At 50.3% G+C, this 21,958-nt stretch overlaps 1 protein-coding gene across 4 annotated transcripts in view; it reads left to right on the forward strand.

Moving 5' to 3' along the window:
• Nucleotides 1–21,639, forward strand: part of Sirpa (signal regulatory protein alpha) — a 41,496-nt gene extending 19,857 nt beyond the window's left edge. For 3 of the 4 annotated variants that reach the window (XM_013112341.3, XM_013112342.3, XM_040746277.1), the window contains exons 4-9: nt 2,051–2,368; nt 2,791–3,177; nt 4,918–5,028; nt 10,677–10,701; nt 17,282–17,333; nt 19,339–21,639. In XM_013112341.3, coding sequence (XP_012967795.1) covers nt 2,051–2,368; nt 2,791–3,177; nt 4,918–5,028; nt 10,677–10,701; nt 17,282–17,333; nt 19,339–19,596 — 1,151 coding nt within the window. In that variant the 3' untranslated portion in view covers nt 19,597–21,639. The remainder of the gene's footprint in view (nt 1–2,050; nt 2,369–2,790; nt 3,178–4,917; nt 5,029–10,676; nt 10,702–17,281; nt 17,334–19,338) is intronic. The other variant, XM_013112343.3, reaches the window with a different exon arrangement.
• Nucleotides 21,640–21,958: the final 319 nt, after the last annotated feature.

Consider the following 21,958-nt stretch of genomic DNA (forward strand, 5'->3'; position numbering starts at 1 on the left):
CAATGGTGGTGGCTTTGTTGTGCCTTCTGGCTTCCAAAAAAAATATGTAATCTTAGAGCTAAAGAGAGTAGCCATGGCTGTTATTTATTAAGCACCTACTGTATCCAGAAGTCATGTTATGTCATCTTCCCAGGGTGAGGGTTTGGTCCACTTTCTGCAGAGGATACCCCAGATGCACAGAGGATTTTTTTTAACTACTAAAATAATCATCTGAATGGAAGAGATGAGACACCCATGTGAGACTGTCTTTGACCAGTCACACTGCTCTGAGCCTTCACCTGCAGAAGGAGCTCATCAAAGATACCCTCCATGGGTTGGGGAGCGTAGAGGGAGCAATCAGTGTCAGGTCCCCAAGAACTCAACAGATAACAACTTCAGTTATTTCTCAGTACCCATGGGATACCCAGATCCAAAAATGTTCAAGGCCCTCGTCCAAGATGGGGGAGATTTGCGTGTAACCTACACACATCCTGCCAGCTATTTTAAGTCATCTCTGGATTTCTTATAATACCCGATATGATGCAAATGCTATGTAAATAGTTGTTCTATGTGTTGTTTAGGGAATAGTGACAAGAAAAAGTCTGTCACTATTCAGTGCAGATGCAGCTTTTTCAACAACCTTTCGCATTCACAGTTGGTTAGATTTAAGCACAGGGAGCCCCTGGGGTCAGGAGGATGGCTCTGCATCCCTTCACCACTTTAGGATCCTAAGATGCTGGTGTCTTGAGGATGTGACTTCTTCCAGTGACATCCTCCTTTCTGTGCCCTCAACATACTAGGTGGATATTAAGGAGGAAGTTATGTGTTCACAAATGGAAAAGTGGTATTTGCTGTGTGGAAATGGTGCTGGTTGGTGTGGAAATGGTGCTGGTTGATAAAGAGCAACTTGAATTAATATCCAAGAGACACCACCTCCCTCCTAGTCACCCATGTGTTCTTTCAGGACCAGAAATGCTTCTGCTTCCTTGGTGGGGCTGCTCACTCTCTGTCTGGTCACTATCTGGCTCTTTAATAATTAATTAGAAATGAAGAGCCACCTTTGACTTTCTCAACACACAAGTGATCTTTGTTTCCAACCCTAAACAAAAGTCCTCCAGAAAAAAATCCCTAGCCTCTCTCTTTCAAATGTAGAACTTAGAATGGGTGAGAGACCCACTAAGATGTGTAGAGCGAGAAGAAATGCCATCAGTGAATCCCTAAGTTCTTATAGGGAAATCTTAAGAATGAAGTCTAGGGCTGGAGAGATAGTGGATAAAGAGCTTGTACTGCTCTTGTCAAGGACCCTAGTTCAGTTCCTAGCACCCACATTGGGTGGCTCACAACCACCTGTGATTCCAGCTCCAGGGGATCCAGTGCCCTCTCTGGCTTCTTCTTCACTCACATATAGACACATTTAGAAATAGTTTTTAAATAGAAATCTGGGTCAATGACAGATCTGTGTGTCTTCATGTTTGAGAAGCATCTCTGTGTGTCTGTCATCCAATCCTCACTGCATCCAAAAGGAGAAGCATTGCCACCCATTTCTCAGGTGGGACTCTGGGAGGTCCGCACCCATCGGGTTCCACCTTCATAACTGTCCTACATTGTGATTCGTTTCCTGTGTTTACTTCTGCAAATACTTTCTCTGGGTTGGCAAAGTTTCCAGGAATGCAGTTATGAGTAGCTAAAGCAAAGAATGAGATAGGTCAGCAATCTCATGTATGCCAGGATCATGGAACCCCTCGATGCAGAGAAGTCTTAGACCTCAGGCCTGAAGTTCCTGGCCTTGCCCTACTGTTTGACTCACTCATTTCATGGAACCTGTGTGTCCTCCTCAGACAGGAGGCTAAGGACATGGCCACCCCAGCTTTATCAGGACAAAGGTTAATGAATAGTGGCATTAGGCTGGAGGTACAGTTTAGCATTAGAACTTGTACTTAGTGTACATAAAGCCCCGGGCCAACCGCTAGGGCTCCAGTAATGATGACCATATCTAAGCGCGTTGCTTACACCATCACTCCCTTTGCTTGGCCTTCACAATCATATCTCTTGTCTATAAATGCTCCTCTAGCCAAACCTTCTCCACCGGTGGTACTTGGCCCAAAAAGCAGGGTCAAACCTGGACAGACAGCGAGCTTCACCTGCGAGTCTTATGGCTTCTCTCCCCGGGATATTGCCCTGAAGTGGTTCAAAGATGGGAACGAACTCTCCCACTTCCAGACCACCGTGGACCCTAAGGGAGAGAGCATCTCTTACAACATCTCCAGCACAGCCCAGGTGGAACTGAGCACCGGGGATGTTCTTTCTCAGGTCATCTGCGAGGTAACCCACGTCACCTTGAAAGGAGGCCCTCTTCGTGGGACTGCAAACTTGTCTGACAGCATCCGAGGTAGATGTCCTTGACTTGTAGCCCAAGCATACAGCAACCATCACCCTCTGACTAGCACCATGACCATGCTGGTAGTTGCATTTATTTTATTATCAATGGCAACTGCAAATGCTGGGCACCCAGTATGAGCCACACCCCGTCCCCCTTACCTGGTAGTTTCATTTATTTTGCTCTAGTTACTGCATTCCCACTCATGCCAGAAGCTGCATGCATTGACTTTATTCATTATCACCCTAACAGTAGCTACCAGTCCCCAGACCAGGCACACACTGTGTTCTGGGTGACACTTTCATATTCAGGCCACGGTGTTTGAGTACCCGGTGCATGCCTAGCAGTCCTGTGTTTGCTGTGGTGGGAGAGGCTCGACTCTACAGCCCCTCCTCTGCAGCTTAAGATTAGAGCTTCTGCCTGTACTATTTCAGTTTCACCCAGCCTGGATGTCACCCAACAGCCCACAACGGCAGAGAACCAGTTGAACGTCACCTGCCACGTGCAGAAGTTCTACCCTGACAAACTCCAGCTGATCTGGCTGGAGAATGGAAACATATCACGAACAGAAATTTCCTCGACTTTCCCAGTGAACAAGACCTATAACCAGATGGTGAACAAGGATGGGGCCTATAGCCGGACAGTGAACAAGGATGGGACCTATAACTGGACAAGCTGGCTCCTGGTGAACAAATCTGCCTATAGAGAGAACGTGGTGCTCACATGCCAGGTGGAGCATGATGGGAAGCCAGTAGGCACCAAAAACCATACGGTGCTGGTCTTGCCCCAGCAGAAGGAGCCAGGCATGGACACCACTACTGGTGAGGCTTCCAACTCCCATTGGCTGGCTTTTTTTTTTTTAACTTTACCTTGATGCTATCTTTTTTTAATATTATCTGTTTTTTTTAATGCTAAAGTCATATATAATGCGTATTATAGAACAGTCTAAAAGTCTATAAACTAAGCACAGTTTTAAAGTGGGCTCCTCTTCTCCAGCTGTCATACCCCTAGTGTCGGCACTGTTGCGAGTTCGGTTCCTGTCCTGTTGGGTCTTTTGACACAAAGAAGAGGGAAGGGAAAGAGTCCCGGTCTTTGCTTGTATCCTGCTCCCTGTCTTCACCTGACAACCACTTTGTCCCGTGGCTGCTCCTGCCCCTCACTCTTTTTGGCCTCTGCTCCTTGCCCTGTGCCTGCCTGTGCCTCCTGCACCTCCCATAGGTGCTGGGGGGGTTGGCTCAAGGACGGCCAGTCCTGCAAAGAGCATCCTCATTCACGCTGTCTCCAAATGGCTATTTCCACGGGACAGCCTTCCCATGATTATTTCTAGAACAAATTGTGTGTGTCTAGGGCAGTGCTGTGCTCCCCTGTTCTGTAGCAGCATGTCAGCAGTGTCACCTCAGCCCCTCAAGTGTGCTGTCAGTCAAGACCCCTTCTTTTTGGAAGTGGCTGCACACGCTAGCTTTGTGGCTGTGTCCCATCGTTCGCCACCACCACAGCTGATGCTTTGTGCGTAGCCGAGGCCCTGGAGGGAGGAGAACAGGGGCCGTTTACTCACTCACTCTTCAGAGACCTGTGTTGTACTCCTTTGGATTTACCCATGCTTGCTTCTCATAGAACTTGCAGGTAGCAAGTGTTGATGTCCACAATGGCTCTATCACTGACTCGCTGTGTGATCTTGAACAAGTCAGTGTCTCTCTCTGAGCCCCTGCTTGTTGTGAACATGTTGAAAGGGATAGATTTTGTCACTCCTCAGTTGGTAAGGGACATGACTGTCTTACTCAACCCCGTAGCTTCAGAGCATACAAAACATAGCAGGGAATCAATAAACAAGTACCTCGAGAGAGGATGAAAGGCTGGGCAGGTGGTTTGTCAGGTCATCCTTGGTGCTGTAGAATGAGTAGAGATTAGTACTGGCCTCAGTAATAGAGGAAACCATCATGGGAACATGGGAACATGGATGCGGATGAGGACTAGTTGGGGCACTTCTTTGAGTTCTCATCTGTGTCACAGAGCCCTGCTCTTGACAGTACTGTTCTATGGTCTAGAACCTGCCTGGACCCTGCTCTGAGCTACACACGCACACGCGCACGCGCACACGCACACACACACACACACACACACACACACACACACACACACACACACACCACTGTGTGTGGATCAGGGCCTAGACACAGAGGGTATGGAGCCCTGTGTGCTCTGCAGAGCCCATGTCAGCAGCATGTCCCTCACTCACCGTCTTCCCTGACCCTCCACCTGTCAGTCCCTGACTTGGTTCCAGTGGATCTGTTCTGCGGTCGTGGCAGGTGAGAAGGGACGGTTTTCCACTCCTCGGGAATGGGAGTATGGCTTCTGCTGGTAACCTGCAGCTGCTTCCTCTGTGGCTGCGAGCAGTGTGCGTTCTGCGCTGCTCCTGAGTGACCTGCATGGGTGGGTAGGCAAGCTAGACTAAGGAGAACGGTGAGGACGCCCACAGCTAAGGGGGACTGGTGGAAAGAGGTGGGCTGCCGTTTTTTCTGTTTCCGGGGTGCATGCCTGAAGTCCTTCCTCCTTGTCCTCAGATAACGACTCTTCCAGCCAGAACATCTTCATCGCTGTGGGTGTGGTGTGCGCTCTGCTGGTAGTCCTGCTGATGGCAGCCCTCTACCTCCTCCGGATCAAACAGAGGAAAGGTGGGTGGGATCTCTGCTTTCTCTCAGGGTGGTCCTTCTCACAGGGTGGCCACTGACTTAATTTTTTTCATCCCAATCCCAGTTCCCCCTCCCTCCTTTTCTCCCACTCCCCCTCCTCCCAGCCTCTCCATGGAGAGGGTAAGGCCTCCCCTAGGATGTCTACTAAGTCTGTCCCATCATCTAGTTGAGGCAGGACCAAAGCATCTCTCCACCCCCGCACCCCTGTGTCTAGGCTGGGCAAGGAATCTCTCCATATAGAATGGGCTCCACTAAGTCAGTTTGTACATTAGTGGCGTTAGTGTTAGATCTTGGACCCACTGCCAGGGACACTGACTTCTAGTGACAAGAAGACCAGAGGGTAGTCCTGGGGGTGATGAAACAGTTTCCCCACGCTGGAGTCTGAGAGAGTCTCTCCTCAGCTTCCTCCCTCACCACCCCAGGTCTCATGTCCTCATGGGATCACTATTGAGGTAGCAGGAAATGCAGAGCTGCCAGGGTGGAAGGAGGGACCTCAGAGACTCTTCCTGCCAGCTTCAGAGAGGAAAAGTCTGAGCTGTCTACAGGCTTCCATGTCCCTCATATGTGTGCGGGTTCCGTGTTAACTGAGTCCCCTCATATGTGTGCAGATCCATGTTAACAGAGTCCCTCATATGTGTGTGGGTTCCATGTTAACAGAGCCCCTCATGTGTGTGCAGGTTCCATGTTAACAGAGTCCCTCATATGTGTGTGGGTTCCATGTTAACAGAGTCCCTCATATGTGTGTGGGTTCCATGTTAACAGATTCCCCTCTTATGTGTGTGGGTTCCATGTTAACAGAGTCCCTCATATGTGTGCATGTTCCATGTTAACAGAGTCCCTCATATGTGTGTGGGTTCCATGTTAACAGAGTCCCTCATATGTGTGCATGTTCCATGTTAACAGAGTCCCTCATATGTGTGTGGGTTCCATGTTAACAGAGCCCCCTCTTATGTGTGCAGGTTCCATGTTAACAGAGTCCCTCATATGTGTGTGGGTTCCATGTTAACAGAGTCCCTCTTATGTGTGCGGGTTCCATGTTAACAGAGTCAGTCCCTCATATGTGCGTGGGTTCCATGTTAACAGAGTCCCTCTTATGTGTGCGGGTTCCATGTTAACAGAGTCAGTCCCTCATATGTGTGTGGGTTCCATGTTAACAGAGTCCCTCATATGTGTGGGTTCCATGTTAACAGAGTCCCTCATATGTGTGCCTGTTCCATGTTAACAGAGTCCCTCTTATGTGTGTGGGTTCCATGTTAACAGATTTCCCTCTTATGTGTGTGGGTTCCATGTTAACAGAGTCCCTCATATGTGTGTGGGTTCCATGTTAACAGAGTCCCTCATATGTGTGTGGGTTCCATGTTAACAGAGTCCCTCATATGTGTGCAGGTTCCATGTTAACAGTCCCTCATATGTGTGCATGTTCCATGTTAACAGAGTCCCTCATATGTGTGTGGGTTCTGTGTTAACAGAGTGCCTCTTATGTGTGCGGGTTCCATGTTAACAGAGCCCCCTCTTATGTGTGCAGGTTCCATGTTAACAGAGTCCCTCATATGTGTGTGGGTTCCGTGTTAACAGAGTCCCTCATATGTGTGTGGGTTCCATGTTAACAGAGTCCCTCTTATGTGTGCGGGTTCCATGTTAACAGAGTCAGTCCCTCATATGTGCGTGGGTTCCATGTTAACAGAGTCCCTCTTATGTGTGCGGGTTCCATGTTAACAGAGTCAGTCCCTCATATGTGTGTGGGTTCCATGTTAACAGAGTCCCTCATATGTGTGGGTTCCATGTTAACAGAGTCCCTCATATGTGTGCCTGTTCCATGTTAACAGAGTCCCTCTTATGTGTGTGGGTTCCATGTTAACAGATTTCCCTCTTATGTGTGCGGGTTCCGTGTTAACAGAGTCCCTCATATGTGTGTGGGTTCCATGTTAACAGATTCCCCTCTTATGTGTGTGGGTTCCATGTTAACAGAGTCCCTCATATGTGTGTGGGTTCCATGTTAACAGAGTCCCTCATATGTGTGCAGGTTCCATGTTAACAGTCCCTCATATGTGTGCATGTTCCATGTTAACAGAGTCCCTCATATGTGTGTGGGTTCTGTGTTAACAGAGTGCCTCTTATGTGTGCGGGTTCCATGTTAACAGAGCCCCCTCTTATGTGTGCAGGTTCCATGTTAACAGAGTCCCTCATATGTGTGTGGGTTCCGTGTTAACAGAGTCCCTCATATGTGTGGAGGTTCCGTGTTAACAGAGTCCCTCTTATGTGTGTGGGTTCCATGTTAACAGAGTCCCTCTTATGTGTGCAGGTTCCATGTTAACAGAGTCCCTCATATGTGTGTGGGTTCCGTGTTAACAGAGTGCCTCTTATGTGTGTGGGTTCCATGTTAACAGAGCCCCCTCTTATGTGTGCAGGTTCCATGTTAACAGAGTCCCTCATATGTGTGGAGGTTCCGTGTTAACAGAGTCCCTCATATGTGTGGAGGTTCCGTGTTAACAGAGTCCCTCTTATGTGTGCGGGTTCCATGTTAACAGAGCCCCCTCTTATGTGTGTGGGTTCCGTGTTAACTGAGTCCCTCATATGTGTGCGGGTTCCGTGTTAACAGAGTGCCCTGTTAGCTCTTCCAGTTACCCCCAAGGGAGTGAAAGTGGGAGAGCTGGCAGTTTCCATGTGAGATATTAGGCAAGTGCCTGGGTACACAACTTAATAAAGGCAGCTCCTACAGCCAGTGTCACATGTAAGCCCCTCCCAGGAAAGCCCCCTCCCAGAAGCAAGGCACATGGCTTTCAACTCCACAGGGGAAGTGCGAGTTCCAGGCCAGGCCGTCTTTCTGTCGTGTTTGGTTACGGCTATGCGAGGCCTCTGACCCTGAAGCCAGCAAACAGACTCCAGACCTTTTTCATACTCATCATCTCAGCCTCCACCCGCTCCCCTTCCCCCATCTGGGATTGCTCTAGCGTTGTATTTGGCCATAGTAACAGTAGAAGAAGCTGTCAGGGGGCACACAGTTCATCTGACTTGTTCGAGGTCACGCTGCTAATTAGGGGCACTGATTTGGAGGGTAGCTATGAGGCCCAAGTGAGCTGCTGTGTAATAGCAGGTCTGCCATGTTCTGGGACCTACCAGTACAGATCTCCTGCACTCTGCTGGAGGAGGCTGTTTTGTGATTGTTTTCCATGTTTATAGATATAACATTTTATATCTCGACTCAGTACACCCCTTTATATCAATTTGAAACTCAGAGATCTTCTTTTTATATTCCATTCTCTTTGTTGTTAAAAAAATGCCAGCTGTGACTCTCGTAAAGCACAGCCTGAAAACAAGCGCCATCCAAGCTGCCATTCTGTAGCTGTGGTCTGCTTAGGAGGGACAGTGTGGCCCATCAGCCTCCCGTCCCTTCGGCACCCCTCCATTCATGTCCCAGTTTCTGTCCCGCCTGGACCAACTGGAAGGACTCATCTCTGAGACAGCAGCCAAGCCTCACGTCCTGTCTGAGCACTTGAGTCCTCGGTCATTTTTGCCTGACTGTTCCCAGAATGCCTTGAGAGGGACACACAGGAGGAGCCCCTGCTCCAATCCAGGCAGACACTGGTGAAACCCCAGCCAAGGTAGACACTGGTGAATCCCAGTCGAGTAGACACTGGTCACACCCCAGCCAAGGTAGACACTGGTCACACCCCAGCCAAGGTAGACACTGGTCACACCCCAGCCAAGGTAGACACTGGTCACACCCCAGCCAAGGTAGACACTGGTGAAACCCAGCCAAGGTAGACACTGGTCAAACCCCAGCCAAGGTAGACACTGGTCACACCCCAGCCAAGGTAGACACTGGTCAAACCCCAGCCAAGGTAGACACTGGTCACACCCCAGTCGAGTAGACACTGGTGAAACCCAGCCAAGGTAGACACTGGTCAAACCCCAGCCAAGGTAGACACTGGTCACACCCCAGCCAAGGTAGACACTGGTGAAAGCCCAGCCAAGGTAGACACTGGTGAAAGCCCAGCCAAGGTAGACACTGATGAAAGCCCAGCCAATGTAGACACTGGTGAAACCCAGCAATGGTAGACACTGGTGAAACCCCAGCAATGGTAGACACTGGTGAAAGCCCAGCCAAGGTAGACACTGGTGAAACCCAGCAATGGTAGACACTGGTGAAAACCCAGCAATGGTAGACACTGGTGAAACTCCAGTCGAGTAGACACTGGTGAAAGCCCAGTCGAGGTAGACACTGGTCAAACCCCAGCCAAGGTAGACACTGGTCAAACCCCAGTTGAGTAAACACTGGTGAAAGCCCAGTCGAGTAGACACTGGTGAAACCCAGCAATGGTAGACACTGGTGAAACCCCAGTCGAGTAGACACTGGTGAAACCCAGCCATCCTGTCAGAGGCCAAGCACTGGCTCAGCATCAAGGCCTAAGAGATCAGGGGAGAAATAGCGGCCTGAAGGGCTGTGAACACAGGAGGCCACCCAGCCCCTGAGTGTGTACAGAGCCCGGCTCCCAAACACAGGCTCAAGCAACAGGGACAGCCAAACTGTGCTTCGCCTGGGCCCACGGTACCCCTGATGCTTTGCATGTAATAATGCAATCAGTTCTCACCACAGACCTTGGGGCCTCACTGACCCATTTTACAGGTGAGACAGAGGCATGCAGCGGTACAAAAGTTGTTCAGAGCCTCAGGGCTGGTAGGCCAGAATTCAGAGCCAGAGAGCACATTCTACACACCACTCCACCTCCCTGTCTCCACCCTGAAGGGCCACCCTCTCCCCTACCCTGGTTGCATTCAGGGTGGAGAACCCCATTTTATCTGCCTGCTATGTGAGTCTGAGAGATACCATTGCTTGGTTTAAAATGAGGACATTCTCTGTCCTTGGACCCCCAAAGACGGCTGTGCCCAACACTTGCTTCCAGGGCCCCCATTCAGATATGGCATGCTGGGAAGTCCCAGCCTGCCCCACCCGGCTGCCTGAGCTCATCGTCCTTGGGTTCCCTGTGCAAAGTGCAGTGCTGAACCTATCTCAGCACATATGTTGTTTCTTAGTTGTAACTTTATAACAAAATGGGAATCAAACTGCTGCAGTTATAATATAACCCCCAGAGGTAATCTGTGAGATGCCCTTCCTACAGCACAGACCTAGAAACCCTGAAGCAGACAGCGGCTTTCTTGGAAAGTCAGGATGGGTAAATAATGGATACCCTATGAGTTAAAGAAATTCAGAGACAGGAAGTGACCCACCCAGGGTCACACAGCAGGTTAGTAGGAGAGCAGGCCTGTGGTTCACACCTGCTCCCCAACTCAAATTCTTGTTTGAATCTACTCTCCAATAATGGGACCTAATTGGGGTCTGCCAAAGTTACATGCTTGAATGGAGAGGGGGCCCAGTGGAGAATATGGGGCTTGGAGGCTGAAGGCTACATGGAACTGTTGGCATCTTACAAAGGGGGAATGCAGTAGTCTAGCTTAGCCCTCTGGCTTTTCCCTGGAAGATGGTGGATGATGGTAGACCGTCTATTGGCTTGGCATTAGGCCTTCCCTGAGCTAATTTCCCCATGTCCCTAAAGCAAATCTTGGCTTATGGAAACTTACACATTGGATTGTTTCTAGTTAAATAACCACTTTTTCTTTTTCTCTTTCAGCCAAGGGGTCAACTTCTTCCACAAGGTAAGCACATCTGTGGACCAGGACACTATTGTAGTCACATTTTATTTTTAAATCTGTGTGTGTGCGTGTGCGTGTGACTTGGTTTGAGATCAGGCCTCTGGTTCCACTATGTAAGCCAGGTTAGCTGGCCGATGAACCGGGGCCTCTCCTGTCTTCATCGCCTATCTCCCCTTAGGACCACTGGGGTTACAGAGAGACTTAAGCTGCCTCATCTGTCTTATGTGGGTTCTGGAGATCTGAACTTGGTCTTCATCTACAGCAGGCATTTACCCACTGAGCCATCTACTCAGACCATTCCCCCATTTTCAGTGATCTGACAGACCCCAAAATACTATAAATCACTGACCCTCACTCACACCTCTCCACATTCCTTTCTCTCTTGTCAGGACTATTTTTTAATTATTGCCTGAAAGGAGTAGGTGTCAGGGCACATTGGCATTGGTGGCATGGGGCCTTTGCCTAATCCCTAGTGACAATGATAGGGGTAGCCTCCTTCCTTATGCCCCCTGTGTTCATGAAATCCTGCACACTCCACTAAGGCCTGGACTCAGCTCTCCAGGCCTTAGCCATGTCCTCTCCTTCCTTCTGCCAGGCACCTCACTAGAATGCAGCCTGAGGACCTGCTGCGGTAATAGGGGAAGTCCTTCTGAGGTGACAGCCTGCTCAGGAGCTCCGGTGGTTACATCACAGGACACAGGGGATTTGTTGCAGAGTTCTGTTCTAGGAGCTGGGGTACAACCCAGACTCAGACTTGGGGAGGAAGTGAGTGTGGACACAGCCGTCCAGACTATGGTGGCTCCAACACAGCAGGCATGGGTGGCCATGTATGGCTTAGGCCGAGGAAGCCTCAGCCTCTGAAGAGACATGTGAGCAGGGACCTGAAGCTGGGGACTCTAGGGAAGGCTTAGTTTGCTTGGACAAGAAAACAGAGCTGAACCTGGAGTGGGGAGTCCTGCCTGGGGCACAGGCAGGCAAGAGATGAGGACGTCCACACAGCCACGTGAGCGTGACCGCTGCTGGAGGAGGCTTTTCTGGCTCATAGATGGGCCCTGGTGCTCCCCAGCAGAGTAGACAGCATGCCATAGTCTGTTGTGTGAACGTGCCAGTGTGCTGTGTAAAACCGTAAGTGGCTTCGTGTTGGCTCGGGTGAGGTTGTGCTGTCACGTGAGCTGTGCAGCTCTCCTTCCTTCCTCCGTCGTTCTCTCTCTCTCCCTCCCTTCCTTGTGGAGTTCAGAATTGAACTGAGGGTCTGGAGTGGAGGCCAGTACTGTAGAGCTGGTGGCTGTAGAAGGACTTGGGTGGTTCCATGAAGAGATGTGACCTAGCTTTTGTTTTACAAGTGTCGCCTTCTCGGGCTAGGTGGCCAGTGAGGTGGAAACAGACAGGCTAATGAGGAAATGGCTGTAGCACCCTACGCAGATGGTGAAGGCTTGGGCCGGGTGGGCTAAGATGGGGTCAGATTCTGGTTGTATTCTAAAGACAGAGCCAAGAGGACTTGCTGGTAAGCAGAGTGTGGAGTCAAGGACCACTGACATCTGGGGACAGTGAGGCATCTGTCCTGGCTAGAGGACGTCAGTAATGGCAATTGTGGTTACACACAGCGGGAGCACCTGGCCTCTGGGGAGCTTCAGTCTGCCTCTGTCTGCCCACTGAGAGAGTGCACAGTGCCCTTGTTCCTGTTTTGGTCTCCCCATCCAGCCTCCCAGCCTCCGCCCCTGAATACATTCATCACTATACCCCTCCCCCCCAGGTATCCTGTCCTCTCACCCGTGCTGGTCACATTCCTTCACCTGCTATGGTCTTCAAGGACCAGGCTTGTCTCTCTCCTCGCTCAGAGATCTTAACTTGCTCTCTGTGGGCCTTCAAGCTTAAGTCCAAAGGCCTTATGGTTGGTTGGTTGGTTGGTTGGTTGGTTGGTTGGTTGGTTGGTTGGTTAGTTAGTTCTGGCCAACCTTGAGGCTTCACACTGGCCTGGGCCTCTTTTCTCTTCTGTCACATATGGGGCCCTAGATTTCCTCCTAGCCCATTCACACTGGCCTCTTCCACGCATGGACCCTCCAAGGGCCTAAAGGATATGGGGACACCGTGGGCCCTGCAAACGCTACCTCTGGAGTTGGGCACCATAGTAGCTAGAGTCGCCATCTTTCTTACCATAGTAGCTAGAGTTGCCATCTTTCTTTCACCTGGTCCCCTCCTTCTTGAGTGAGGCCGGTACTTCCTCTTGTCAGGAGGCTTCCTGTGAGCCTCTGGTGCCTACATGAGCATCCTGGTGTGTATGAAGTAGCTCTAGCTCGTCTCCGTTTTCCTGACCATAGCTCTGGAACACAGGGACTGTGTTCCTCCTGTTCAGCAGCTCCTGCTCGTGGTGCCATCCCTGGACTGGGATAAGTTTTGCATAAAGTCTTGTTGAATGAAAGAATGACTGAATAATGGTCGCCCCCGCCACTGCAGTGTCTGTGAGCTCTGAGCCCCTGAAACGCCTTCCCCATGGAGGGGTCTCTGTCCAGTTTGATGCTGTTGCTTTTCACTTGTCTTACTTTGTTAGATGGTATAGTTCTAGAAGAAAAGTGGCATCGTGAGATTGACAGCGGCAACCACAGCTTCTGTTAGTAAGCACTTACTGTGTCCCCAGGCCCTCCTGTCCCTTCACTCATACTGTCCCACTGGTGGTCATGAGTTTCTGTTCCTATCCTTGTTGTAGGACAGTGGTTCCCAGACTTGAGTGTGGCTGAAGCCTCGAGGGCTGTTAAATACAAACCAAAGCTGAGCCTCTGATTCCGACTCCAGGCCACCCTTTGGGAGCCTCTGTCTCAGGGGGTTATTACAGTCTGCCTTCTGTGGTTGAGGCAGCCAAGATCTGAGAGTGTAACGTAATGCCGGGCTGCCCCAGGCCTGTTCAGGGCTTCTGGTACTGACACCTGCATGTACCCATTGATGCTCCGCTGCCTCCCGCCATCTGTTTCTTCCTCCAGAGGAGCAGGACATTTTCAGTCCTTTCATATCCTTCCAGTGTAAGCCTACCCAGGGAACTAAATGACTAGCTTCTTTCATGTCTCTAGACCAAAGTGATGGTGGGTAGCAAGCCTTAATGGTGGTTTCCTGGGCAGCAGTGGCTCCGGCCCAGCATGGGATCAAACACTTTCTGAAAGACACTGGTGCTGGTATAGGAGACAGCCTAGCACCTCAGAGAGGGTGATGGGGATCCTGCGCCTTTGAACTCAAAGGGCCCTGCAGGCTGCTGGCTGGCCATGGGCCCAGCCTCCGACATACAGGCAGAACACTGTTAACCCCACCCACACAAGAGTGTCGTCTGCTCTCTTATTGGACACCGGGGTTCGTTTGGATGGCCATTGTTCAAATGTGACACGTTCACTACATTTATTCTCAGAATACCAGGGCTACCCCGATTGCTCATTTTTTCGTTCAGATTGAGCTCAGCTTGGAGCCAGACTCGGAGGAATTCAGTGAGAAAACACTCAGCCATTCATTCAGCAAGTGTTTATGGAGGGAGGATAAGCCCTGAGCTAGCTCAGGGCTAGGTGCGAGGGTTTCATCGTCCCGTGGGGGGGGGGGGGCAGCTTACCATGCAAACTAGAAGCCTGATAATCGATGTGCAACAAGAGCCAGCAAAGGTAAAATGAGGCAGAGCAAAGGTGTGATCAAGGAAGGCTTCCCTAGGGAGGCAACACTTAGAAGACAGCTAGTGGAGGGAAGGCTCTAGCGTGGGGCTCTCGGGGGCAGAAGTGCACCAGACAAGGAGTAGCTCATGCCAAGGTCCTGAGGCAGCAGTGTGGATGAAGCTAGGTTAGCTAGAGCACAAGGAAGCCCACAGCAGGGGTCAGGAACAGGCTATGCACAACCTCGCCAATCAGGGTGTGGAGTGGACTACACTGTATGGTAAGGGTTCTGACAGATGGCCGCTACTGCTTCTCCTTCTCCTGCTTCTGCCTCTTCTGCTTCCTCCTCCTCTCCTCCTCATCCTCTTCCTCTTCCTTTTTTGGTTTTGTTTTGTGATGGGAGTCTCAAGATGTAACCCAGGCAGGGCCTTGAACTTGAATCTCTGCCTCAGCCTCCTGAGTACTGGGATTTATAGGGACAAAGCAGCATGCCTGCTTTCACTTATGCATTATAAAAGCATGAAATGTAGGTGGGGAAACCAGGAATTTCCACAGCCTGGGGACCTGGGACCAGCAACATAAGGTGACCAACTAGCCGAATGTGATGTTTGTTGCTTTTGGAGATGGCTAGTTTGCCTTGTGGTGAAGAGAGAGAAGAACCCAGGATACACCCCATGCTCGTCTGAGCCCAGGATGAGTAATGATGGTGCCTTATTTTAAAACAGAGTGGACATATGCTTACAGTGTTGAATACTGCTCTGGAAGACAGGAATGGTCTCCTGAGAACAGAGTTTGAAGTTCTGTGAAGGTTCAGATAAGCCTGTTTAAAATAGAATTTTAGCTGGGCACAGTGGTGCGCGCTTTTAATCCCAGCACTGGGGAAGCAGAGGCGAGTAGATCTCTGTGAGTTCAAGGCCAGCTCAGGCTACCACAGTGAGACTCTGTCTCCAAAGAAGTGTTAAAATAGGATTTCAAAGATCTGAAGGGAGAGTTGTCTGTGCAAAGGCCTTGGGGATGTTTGACAGGTGCTAGCTTCAAGGTTGGGTGCCTGTGCCTCTGTGGCAAGACAGCATGGCAAGGAGGAGCAGAACACAGAAATGAAGATGTACAAGAAGATCTGAGGTTGTCAGAGAGAAGTGGCCCCGCCAGCCCAGCCCTGTTGGTGAAGCCTTCCAGGGAGGAAACACATAGTTGAGTCTTAAAGGATACATGTTAGTTAACCAAGAAGAAACGGTAGTAAGGATCCTTGATGGCTGGGTTTTTGTCAACTTGACACAAACCAAAGTCATCAGAGAAGAGAGAAACACAATCAAGAAAATTCTTCCTTGAGACTCAGGTGTAGGAAAACCTGGAAGGCATTTCTTCATTAGTGATAGAAGGAAGAGGGCCCAGCCCATTGCGTGTGGTGCTATCCCTGGTGGTCCTGGGTTCTATGAGAAAGCAGGACGAGCCAGCTAGGAGGAGCAAGCCAGTACGCAGCTCCCCTCTGTGGCTACTTCATTAGCTCCTGCCTCCAGGTCCCTGCCCTGCTAGAGTTTGTCCTGGCTCCGTCAATGCTAACAGCGATAAGGAAGCATACACCTAATGGGCTGCTTCCTCTCCAGGTTGCTTTGGTCATGGTGTTTCATCACCGCAATAGAACTGAGTCACCCCAGGTTATTGCTGAAGCAGAAAATGCAAAGCAGCAGCACCCCTCATGCATAGTCATGGGGAGACATGGGACGGAGTAAGGGTAGTGAAGTGAGCAGGCACAGCAGACCATTGGGGGGTGGGGGGGTGAACGCTGGTGACCAGTTATGGATCAAACAAGCAAAGCAGAATGCAGACGATAGGAGACTGGAGAGAGAGTGGTATGACCTCCTATCAGTCGTGTCCTGGATCCTAGAGGACTGTTTGGCCACCTGGGACACTTTATGATCCAAGCACTCGTGACAGCTCTATCAGAAACCCTGCTGCCAAGCCCCATTGCCCGTTCCAACATCATTCATGCTCACGTGCACCAAGTCTCTGGCTTGAACATTTACATAACCCCTGCAGAACCAGTGGCTCCAGCTTGCTTATTACCTTCACCATGACCCTCCAGTGAGCCAAGCCTGGGCTCTGACTGCAGTATCGGGGGGCACGAGCAGTTATTGTTGTTGTTTATTAAGCAAGGCATTTTGATCTTTCCTCTTCCTTTTCTTTTAACAGCACTGCATAGATATATTTATAATATAGAACATTTTGGGATATATGGGAAGCTAAAATGAAGAAAGATGATTTGAAGACCACTGCTATTAGCATTTTCTTTCCAGTTTCCCACATATTTCCAGTGAGGGATTCAGAGATTCTATTTTTCACTTATTTTAATGAATACCTTTGTAACTTAACAACAACAAACCCCTAGGACTGGAAATGTGACTCAAATATGCCACTTTATTAGCATGAACAAGGCAGTGGGTCCTCTCCCCAGCGCCACAAAAATAAAATGGAAACTTCTTGTCTACTTTTTTGAAAACAAAATAGTTTGGTTTATGCTGATTTCCCCCAAACCACTGCCCATTGGCAAAGTACCAAGATGTGAATTTACTTCCACATCTTGTCCAGGGCACATGCTTTTGTGTATTGAGTCCCCAGGAAGGTACAGTCGTGGGTCAAAAGATGGGACATTATCCTGCTCATGATTTGTCCCCTGTTTTCCAAAGGCTAGCCCTGGTTTGCCTCCCCACAGCAGTGAGTGGAGGTGCCCCTTCATCCCACCTCCCTCACCCTTTTTAAAGATCCTTCCCACAGAGGCTTTTACAAAAGTGAGTGTGCATTGTTTAGAATTCCCTCAGTGACACTGGCTCCTGTGTCCAGACATTTGATAAGCAGTTATGGCCCCTCCCCGCACCCATGTAGGAAGTAGGGCCTGAATGTTATTCTGATTGATTTGCATAAGCTCTTGCGATGGATATTTTTATCTGTGTCTCTTTCCGTTTTAGGTTGCACGAGCCCGAGAAGAATGCCAGGGAAATAACCCAGGTACAGTCTTTGGTGAGCTGCCCTTCCTGGGAAACTTGGGGTGTGATTTCCTTGCTCCAGCCGGAGTTGCAGCTCTAGTTCTAAATTAAGACTCTGGGGGTAGGGAGGATCTGCGCATTACTGAATCACCCGTGAGTCCTCTGCACCCTTCTCTCTGCTCCAGCCCACAGTCTGGGGACTGCTTGGTTCATTGCTAGCCATTGCACAACTCCAGGGGTACCAAGAGCGAAGTGTCCCAAGCAAGGGTGCCCTGGAGTCAGATCACAGCCTCCTTTGTGTTGTAAGCCCCTCTTTAGTAGCAGCAGCTCACTCCCACCTTCTTGTAGCCTGGCTCTTGCCTGCCAGCCATTGCCTCTCTGGCCTTTGTGGAGGAGGAAGGACCCAGTGTCAGCAATTACCTGGTAGCTTCTCCCTGCACTGGTAAGGAGATTTTATAGGCAGCATTGTTAGTGAATATCCCAAACCCCAGAGTCCCATCATCTCTGCCCAACATGTCAGCTCTGGGCACACGGGGTCCCTCCAAGCCTGGTAACCAGACAAGTCCTGTCCTGGACCTGGAATGAAAGTGCCAGCTTCCCTGCCAGTCCTAAGGCAGTTGACATCACTTTAGACATCATCTGCCGACGCAGCAATGCTGGGAGGGATGTGGGGCTTGGAGGCCAGATGTCTTGTTTTGCTGTCCCAGTCCCTCCCTGCCCTAGGCATGTGCTGAGTGGTAATCAGCACATATAAAGCAGTTGCTAATCATGGCAGCTAGAATCCTTTCCCCCTGATACTGTGTTTTCGAGCTTCCTTCTGGAATCTTCTAGGAAAGAGATGATGGTGAAAATTGGTTACTGAAGCCTGTAGAAATCCACAGCCCAAGACTTACTGAGTATGCAACCTAGTGCCCGGTCCTGGAGCAAGGTGGCCACTTTTGCTTTAGGTTCCCAATGCCAACTGCTGGACTTTGCCCTCTGGGAGGGACACCAGTTCAGTCCACATGACTTCCCAGATCTGCAGGGCTCAGGGTAGAGGTGCCACGGTATGGGAAGTTCACCCCTTTAGGGTCCAACAGGCTTTATTTCTTTTTCAACTGATTGACGTAGCCCAAATTGTTGAATTTTCATCTACTCCCTAGGTCACTTTTTTCCCCTTGTAAAACAGGGTCAGTAATTGTTCCTGAGCAGAGTTGTAGTCAAGCCTAAGTGACTGTGTGATTCCGTGTAGCCAGCTAGCCACCCGTCCTCCCATCTATTCATCCTTCCACCCATCCTGTCACCATAGTTTAGACCTCTGTGCTAGCCTTGTTGTCTACGGTATAACAAATGTCCAGTAAAAAGCTATGCAATGAGCCAGGCACTCTGGAGGCAGAGGCAAGCGGATCTCTGTGAGTTTGAGGCCAGCCTGGTCTACAGAGTGAGTTCCAGGACAACCAGGGCTACACAGAGAAACCCTGTCTTGAAACCGCTCCTGCCTGCCCCCCCCCTAAGTTGTTGGATAAACATGGAAATGGAGAAGTTTTCCCTATCTCCTGGGAGATCACATTTACTAAGGCTAGAAAACAGACATAGTATTTGGTGGTAAATGCCATGGTAGGCGATGTGAGCTGAAGAGCTTAGAGGGCTCTGGGCCCAGCCAGAGGCTTTGAGGGCCAAGAGGTAAGTACCTTGGGCTGGAGCAGGCTAGAGCAGATTGCATGTGGTGCACTGGATCTCTTATAAGGAGGAGTGGGGGTGGGTACTCCAGGCCAAGGAAAAGACATGGAAAGGGGGAGAAGAGAGCTGTAGTGATTCCACCTGAAAAGAAGGAGGTGACGTGAAGCAGGAATATGAGGCAGCCACCCTAGCGTTTCAGAAGACCCTTGAGGCTCTGTGGGAAGGAAGGTGAATTGAAGGGAGGAAGGCTGGAAGTAAAATCACATTGGCAGGGCCTGAATTAAGTCTGATCCATTGGCAAAGTAGCAGGCAGACTTTGCAGTCTATTGATGGGTGAGCAGGCTTGGGCTCCAGAATGACTTTCTCTCTGTGTCTTTTAGATCCAGGACACGAATGACATCAATGACATCACATATGCAGACCTGAATCTGCCCAAAGAGAAGAAGCCTGCCCCCCGGGTCCCTGAGCCCAACAACCACACAGAATACGCGAGCATTGAGACAGGCAAACTGCCTAGGCCAGAGGATACCCTCACCTATGCCGACCTGGACATGGTCCACCTTAGCCGGGCACAGCCAGGCCCCAAGCCCGAGCCCTCCTTCTCAGAGTATGCCAGTGTCCAGGTCCAGAGGAAGTGAATGGGACTGTGGTCGGCTCTAGGGCCCAGATCCACAATTTTTCTTGTCTCACATGGAGTGGCCATGATGAGGACAACCCCAGAAGGCCAGATGGCACAGGTCCTAGAACCAGGAGTAAGGGTGGCCTTTGTCTTCCCTCCTCGGCTCTCCAACATTTCTAGGACAGCCATGTCCCCTTCTTCTGGAGGCTGGTGTTGCAGAACCAGAGGGGGAACTGGAGAAAGCTTCCTAGAATCCAAGAAGTGTGCCTCGGCCCATCACACATGGGTCTAGATCCTGGTCTTGGTGACTCCAGATTGCTTCCTTGATGCTGGTTCTCTGTGTGGAGAAGAGCCCCCCCCCCCCCCGCCTCCACCCAACTTGGGCTTTGGGGCAAGAATCCCTTTAGATCAAACTGCCCCGTCCATGGAAGAATTACATCAGGAGACAGCAAGTTTTCAGCCAACAGTGCTGGCCTCCCACCCGGCAGGCTGACTAGCCCTGGGGGAGACGGAACCTTCTCTCTTAGACCAGCAGACTCCCTGGGCATGTTCAGTGTGGCCCCGCCTCCTTTCCAGTCCCAGCTTGCTTCCTCCAGCTAGCACTAACTCAGCAGCATCGCTCTGTGGACACCTGTAAATTATTGAGAAATGTGAACTGTGCAGTCTTGAAGCTAAGGTGTTAGAAAATTTGATTTGTGCTGTTTCGTTGTTGTTGGTTTCTTTTTTCCTTTATTTTATTTTATTTTTTTCTTAAGACAACAGCAGCAGCATCTTGGCTCTTTGTCATGTGTTGAATGGTTGGGTCTTGTGAAGTCTGAGGTCTAACAGTTTCTTGTCCTGGAAGGATTTTCTTACAGCAGAAACCGATTTTTCCAATTCCCAGAACTCTGAGGACCAAAAGGGATCCCTCAGCTGCTACCTTCAGGCACTCAGCCTCACTGGGAGGAACCAGGCCCTGTTCTTTCTTATACAGCCTCGTGGCTGACTGGCCCTTTCTTTGCCTCCATGACTGCTGTGGTAAGTGCAGCCTTGTCTGACCCAATGCTGACCTAATGTTGGCCACTCTGTGTTGAGGGGAGAAAGTCAGTGACAACCTCCTTCACTCACAAACACCTCAGAGGCATGCAGAGAGAAGGGATGCCCGGCCAGCAGCTGGTGAGCAGCACTCTGGGGTGATCCATTATTGCCAACAAACCTCAGCTGGGTCACACTGGGACAGAACCTGGTCATAACTGTGGCCACACAGCTGTGAATCAGGGCAGACCCCTCTGTCACTGGCTAGCAAGTCTGGGCAGAGGCTCTGTCTGACCCACACCCTTCAAACTGGATGCTGGGGCCTGGCTGACCCGTAGCAAATGGATGTTACAACCCTGGCCATCTGGTCTTAACATGTAGCTCAGTAAGTTGATGCCCTAATGTCCCTGATCCCTGGGGATCCCTGGCTCAGCTATTCAAGTAAGAAGCTGAGCCAACCTGCCTGTTTCTAAGGTGCGACAGGGGGAAGTCAGGAACACAGCTCTCTAGGGTTGGTGGTCTGATACTTCACATGATGGCATCCAGGAGTTATCTGAGTCAATAGACTGTGTTGGCAACACTGGGCCAGCAAACCAGAACTTGTCTTTGACATCTGGGACCCGCGGTGGCCCTGCCATCTTCTTGGGCTGTCTTCTATTTCCAAAGGGTTGGTTTATAAGCCTCCATCCCCTTCTCCTCTGCCTAGAGACAGCACAGGTGCATATACACCCAGGTGTATAGACCAGTTCAAAGGATGGCCTCTCACTGGCATCCGAATTTTGTCTTAAGTTTTCTTGGAGGGAGAAAGGGAATGAGGCAGGAAAGGTGTATAGCTATAGCTTTAGCGGGGCAGCCTGGAGGGCCCCCAAATGTGTGTATGGAACCCTGGTAGAAGAAAGAGGGGGAAAACACCCTGTGAGAAGAGTGGGATTCCAGTTTATCTGTAGACCAGATGAGAAGGAAACAGGCCCCATTTTGTACATAGTTGCAACTTAAAATTTTTGGCTTGCAAAATATTTTTGTAATAAAGATTTCTGGGTAACAATGATGCCTTTGGGTGTTGCAATCCTTGTCTTTGGGACCCTGTCCTTGGAGTCTGCCAGTTGCCTGTCCTCTGGAGCTGGAGGTGAGGATAGACTGTGCCAGGGCTTCAAAACATTCTGTGTAACTTGGCCCCCTCCCGTCCTTACAGATGTAAAGGTCTGTCCCCTCTGCTCGGAGGGAGTCATGGCAGTGCTGGTTGTGCTGAAATCCCAGATGCAGATTTTATCCTTTCTCTACTACGTCAGTTTTGTGGGAATTTGGACACTTCACCCACCCACCTTCTACCTCAGAGCCCTTGGTTGTACATTGGGGTTTAATTGTGC

This window comes from Mesocricetus auratus, unplaced genomic scaffold (genome assembly GCF_017639785.1).
Source record: "Mesocricetus auratus isolate SY011 unplaced genomic scaffold, BCM_Maur_2.0 Super-Scaffold_100004, whole genome shotgun sequence".
Taxonomy (NCBI): domain Eukaryota; kingdom Metazoa; phylum Chordata; class Mammalia; order Rodentia; family Cricetidae; genus Mesocricetus; species Mesocricetus auratus.